General features: G+C 38.3%; 1 protein-coding gene across 1 annotated transcript; it reads right to left on the bottom strand.

Annotated features, from left to right (window-relative positions):
- Positions 1-2,328: 2,328 nt before the first annotated feature.
- LOC115981856 (G-type lectin S-receptor-like serine/threonine-protein kinase RLK1) lies at positions 2,329-5,226 on the bottom strand. The gene has a single exon (XM_031104266.1). The coding sequence runs from the start codon at positions 4,970-4,972 to the stop codon at positions 2,492-2,494; it is 2,481 nt and encodes an 826-aa protein (XP_030960126.1). The 5' UTR covers positions 4,973-5,226; the 3' UTR covers positions 2,329-2,491.
- Positions 5,227-6,075: the final 849 nt, after the last annotated feature.

The following is a 6,075-nucleotide window of genomic DNA, read 5'->3' as shown; positions in this document are numbered from 1 at the left end:
ACTGTTGTTTGCTTGGGTAGAACAAATTGAATCAGGTAGTCCTCTGGTTGGTGAAGCTAAGGCAGCATTTTGTGCCGTTAAGGGAGCCATTGAAAATGGGTTTTCTAAAATAATAGTGGAAGGTGATGCTTGGAATGTGATAGACCCTTTGAGTAATGCAGGAAAGACACCTCACTGGAGTATTGTAGAGGTGGCTTCAGATATTTTGTATTTTGTAAAGTGTTTTGATGTGTAAGGTTGAATTTATTCAACCATCTTATTGGCTTTATTCCGTGCCAAATTTGCTTGTAATTCAGCATTTAGTAACCCTGTATTTAGGTGGGTTTGATGTAAGGGTAGTGAGTGAGATAGAGTGAAGATTGCTCAAGAGTGTGCAAGAAAACAGAGACTCGCGGCTGGGACTCGCGGGTGACTCGCAGCTGCAAGCCGCCAGAAGCAGCACACGTGCCAAGCATGCTGGGGTGAACAGTCATGCTAGCTGGAGCACTACAGGACAAAACAGGACAACTGGCCATACGGTTATCTCGCGACTGGATCTCGACCGCGAGGTCAAGCCGCGAGCCACCCCTGTTTTGTAAAAACCTGACGTTTCACATTCTCTCTCCACTCCAGTATAAATACCCCTTTTACCCACGATTGAAAGAGAGCTTCCAGAGAGAATTTTGAGAGAGAAACCCTAAAGAAAAACCAGATTGTTTCACCCACAATCTCTACCTTAGAATCTCTTCAAATTCCTCAACTCTCTTCCTCTCCATCGTTAAATCCTTGAGAGGCATTATACCAAACCTGGTTTTCACCATCATCATCACTGTGAGACAGTCGTTTGGATTTCTGGGAAGCAGTTAGGAAGGAACCAATCTTCATTGGTTGATGCTATGGTCTAGTAGCAGAATCCGGGAAGCTAGAAAAGAAAAAGGTTCGGCGCAATCTCGTTGGAGCAAGAAGCTTGGAGGGCTTAGGTGCACTGGGTAGATTAGGCTTGGAGGGTCTATTGCTGTCCTTGTATCCCAACTGTATTTTCTAGTGGATTGCTTACCGCTTGGAGGGCGGCGGAGAGGTTTTATGCCGAGGGCTTCGGTTTCCTCTTCGATAACACATTGCGTGTTGTCTTTGTGTTTGCATCTTCCTTCCTCTCTATCTTTGCCTTTTCATTTATCTGCTGTGGATTTTAATTTGTTATGGCTTAGATAGTATTTAATCAATTTCATATTATAGCATATGTTAAGTTTCCGCACACTAGTTGTTTGACATATTGCTTGAATTGATTAAGTTGTAATTTGGGGGTCTAAACGTTCAAAGGTGTTTTTTACACGTTTTTGAACTTTCATGATGCTATTGTATTTTCTTTTGTGTATAGAGAGGGCAATGTTCCAGCCCATCTTTTAGCCCAATGGGCGGCTTTTGTTAATTGGGTAGGGCCAGTTCCCATCTCTAAGGTCCCTCTCCTAGTTTCCGAGTCTGTGGAGAGAGATGGTTTCAAGCCCTCCTGTTTTTTGTACATTGTCAGTCATAAATAAAATAGTTATTCAAAAAAAAAAAAGGTACTTTTACATCAAATTGAATTTGCATTTCACATTAATTATGAATTTGTAGTTTGCATGTTGGTGTGGTTTGCATCGCAACTACATGACTCTAAACACAGGAAGCTTAACTTAGATAGGAAATAAATTATAAATCACAAGAGGGTACCTTTACTTATATATAGTTCAGATAGACTTAATATACCTCCATTTTTTCTTTATTGCAAAAGAATAGATAATTAATTGGACGTACTGAAACTAAAAAAGTTTGCTTTGTAGCCATAGCTTAGCTCACTTGCATCAAGTTACTGACCACAAAATGATTTAAGATGTAATTGATTTAGACTAATTATTTTAATCTATTGTGTTCTTCAGGTATCTCTACCCTCATAACCAATAGGCTATTTTGTAAAATGTGCTTCAGATTTTGTTCTTTTTCCTTGAGTTTTTAATTTTAAGTTGACCGAAAGCGTTTTACTGTTTTACCAATATTTTACAACAAAACAAATACCTAAAATTAATGAAAATATTTTACTTTGAAACAAATAAGCATTAATCTGTCTTAATATCATTGCAAGCCTTTTGGTTTTATTTTTTCTTTCCTCTTTTTCATCTAGTGTTTGATAAGCTAATAACTTCCTATAAGCACAAACACAAAAGAAAGAGAAAGAAAATCACAACCACGCGGGACAAGAAACAAGAAACTCATAGAAACAAAAAACAGAACACAGTTTGTCAAACCTCATATTTGTAGTTGAAAACAAACTTTCCATAGGAATTAGTGGCACTTTATTTATTAATAAACTTCTTCATATTTGAAAAACTATTGAAACATATCTAATATCTTCTGCAGATAAACTCACTTGGAGCACATGAACCAATATAACAAAGATCATTATAGAAACAGACCAAAAACAAACTTAACTACAAACAAAAGATAAATTATGGCATATTGCAAAAGAGAGCAAATACTAAGACATAGTTATTGTCCTACTAAAAGGACACGGGCAAGGTGGAACAAGCACTTCAACAACACCCTCAAGCATTTGTGTTACCCTCCTCATGGTAGGTCTAAGAAATGGATCTTCTTGAATGCACCAAATGGCAACCATGACATACTTCTCCAGCTTCTCTCTGTCATTCAAGACCTCCATATCATGTTCAACTAGAGCATCTAATACTCCTTCCCTATAGCAGTCATAAGCCCAATCGGTCAAAATTGCTTTTTCTTCCTCGGTTGTCTCCACATCTACGCTTTTTCGGCAGCAAATTATCTCTAGTAGCATGACACCAAAACTATAAACATCTACTTTGGCAGTGATTGGCATATTCCTAAACCATTCAGGTGCAACATACCCTTTTGTTCCTCTGATGGCAGTACGAGTTTGGCTTTGGTCCATCATCAACAGCTTTGCCAATCCAAAGTCAGCTATTCGAGCATTGTAGTAGTCGTCAAGAATTATGTTCTGAGGTTTTATATCACAATGAATAATCTGGGTGCTGCACTCGTCATGTAAGTACAAGAGTCCTCTCGCAATCCCAACAGCAATACTGATTCTCTGCTTCCAACTGGGTTTCAAGTCTCCAAAAAGAAAACTTGCCAAAGTGCCATTACTCAAGTACTCATATACCAGCAATCGTTGTAGTCCCTCGTCACAAAATCCAAACAAACGAACCAGATTTTTGTGATGTGTTTGACCAATCACATTCACCTCAGTCTTGAACTCTCTCTCATTATCTTGAACCAAACTATGTAACTTCTTGACTGCCACAGGAACACTAGAACCCATTTCTATTGCTCCTTTGTAAACAACACCAAAAGACCCCTTTCCCAATTCTTCCTTAAACCCATCTGTAGCTTCTACAAGTTCTTGGTAAGTAAAACATCGCATATTTGTCTCCACAGAATTAACATTGCTCATAGACATAGGCCTTTTGAGCTTCTTATGGTAAATGAAGAAAACACCTACACAAATTGCAATAATTAATATAATATTAACAAACAAAGAGCCACCAAGAAGCACCGACCCCACGAGGATCAAATTGTCCTGATTCTTCTTCCTTGATTCTGGATTAAATGGAAAGTGAGGACCCTGCTGAGGTGGGATGGAACTACTGTTTCTGATTTTGATAAAAGCCTTCCCACCATTAAGGCTCTCGTCCACTCTACCATTAGAGAGAGGTAGCTTCTTCTTCCAACAACTATCACCTGCTCTGAAAATGGCAACAGCACACATACAATCTTCCATGCAAGACTGTTCGCATAGATCTTCAGTATAAGGCTTGAGGAACGCATAGTCTGCGTTTGGCCAATCTGTATTTATTAGCACCTCAAAAGAATACAGATCTTTTCCAGGACTTAGCTTGTCTTCTTGACAGCCTTGTATGAAGTCTGGCTGGCAGCTGCCATGCGGTTCATTTGGATCAAGTAAGGAGTAACCCGTGGGGCAATCACACTTCGGCCTTCGATCTGATGATTTAAGGGTGCAGATACTGTTATATCCACAAGTGCCACTGCCTGAGTTTGAAACAGTAGCGTGACAAATATTATCTGGAATAGACCAGAGCGAAGTCCAGCTTCCATTGGCATTGGATGTCTTTGGGTGAGAATATTGGGTGAAAACTCCATCAAAGTTGAGAGTGGCTCTAAAATAGAAATCAGCAGTTGAGTCTAGCTTTACCTGGCTTAGAAGAAACGTTTGGTTGTTCTCTCTCTGAATGTAAATGTAGCCTGAATTGTTGAACACCAGTTGTTTACCAGCAGTACCCGAATCATTAACACTAGCAACAGTTCCACTATTATAATAAGGGTCATTAGCATTATCCGTGGGCAAGTTTATGGTATTGAGCACAAGATCCCCATCATCCTGCAACTTTAGGAGAAATCTCCCCTTGGAAAAGTTGGTCTCTGATTGACGAGAATGAAGCACCACCCCAGCTGATCTTTCCACAGTTTGTGAAGGCAACAATGTATCTTTGGGATCTTCGAAGCTCTGCCATAAGTTATTAAAGTTGCTATCTTGAAGTACAAAGTTGCCTGTGTTGCTCATAACGCCATAGGATACAGTACCAACAATTGTATTAGATCTCCATAACTCATCCCCTTGAGGACCAGTAAGGACTAGCCCTTTCTCAGCATCTAGCTCAACTTTTGATCCCCTTGGTACAGGGTTAGCACCACCGATGCTAAGGCTCTTATCATCTCTAGCATACCAAACTACGGTTTTATCTGGTATTTTGTCAAACCAAATAGATAGAAGGAAGAGATCTTTCTGGTTGCTGAGTGGGCGAAACCCAAAGGCAAAATCACCAGAAGGTGATAGCCACGAAGTGGTGTTGTCTGTGGCTGTGAGAGAGTTGCCAACAGTAACATTACCATTATTTTGTGCAATAGAAGAAATTGGTAGCAGGACTAGTAAGAAAACAAGAAGGTGAAGAAGAACTAGTACCATGACTGTCAGAGTGAATTGGGTTCATACAACAAAAAATAAACGGTCTTGAATAAAATAGCCTAGCTATGATGAAAAGATAATCTAGTACTGTTCATCCAGAAAAATTTCTAGTACAGTAGTACTATCCTAAGTCAAGCAAACGTCTTTGATTTTGCTTCAACCGTGCTTCATTGTTCTAGCGTTGTTCTCACTTAATAGGAGGAATTTAGAAGTTTCCTGGCATATTATTGGAATTAGTTTTGGACAAGGCTTAGCTTCGATGCACTAAATAACACGTTACATGTGTGTGTACTATCTTAATGCACTGATCTAAACCTTTCCTATATTTTGTTGCTGTTGCAGTATATAATATACAGGTATGTCACGGAAGCGAAAATGGTACGTTCAAGACAAAGTATGGAACGAAACACAAGTAAGCCTAGCTCTTGCTTCATAGACTTTTCTTGCAATTAACTGCAATACGTGTAGCCTACAATAAAAGACAGTATCATCAGTAACGCTAAGACGTGAAAAGACAACATATTTAACTTATAGGAAAAATTTTCCAATGATAATTAATATTTTGCAGTGTTACCCATTCTCTATTGGAGTGGAGACGGAAAACGACTTCAATAAATAGAAAGATAAGAACTTCCTTAGCTTTGTATTTATATTGAATTCTTCTGTTAAATACAACTAGTTGGAGGCCCGCACATATTTGAGGATTTGATTTTTTTAGTAAAAATTAAAAATAATAAATGAAATTTATAAGTGTTGGTATCAAGCTCTTTTTGAAATGATGTTGACTATTTTATAATAAAGTATAGTTGATACAATATATTAAATTAAAAAAAAAAAAACTATGCTATTTATTTTTGTTATTTGAAAATATTTTAAACTTTGTAAGTTTTTTTTTTTTTTTTTTCCTTCATAAAATAATAACGCATTTTACATTTAATTATCATGTAAACCCAACAAACTCAGCCGACTACCATGACCCACACTAGCAACAAACCCAGCCAACGACCCACTCCCTTGGAAACCCAAAAAAAACCTAGCCACCACCTCCACCAACCAAACAATCAAACCCACCACCACCACCACCACTGATAAAAAAAACGAGA

The sequence above is a fragment of the Quercus lobata genome, chromosome 1 (assembly GCF_001633185.2).
Source record: "Quercus lobata isolate SW786 chromosome 1, ValleyOak3.0 Primary Assembly, whole genome shotgun sequence".
Lineage (NCBI taxonomy): Eukaryota > Viridiplantae > Streptophyta > Magnoliopsida > Fagales > Fagaceae > Quercus > Quercus lobata.
This window is presented reverse-complemented; position numbering and strand designations above follow the sequence as displayed.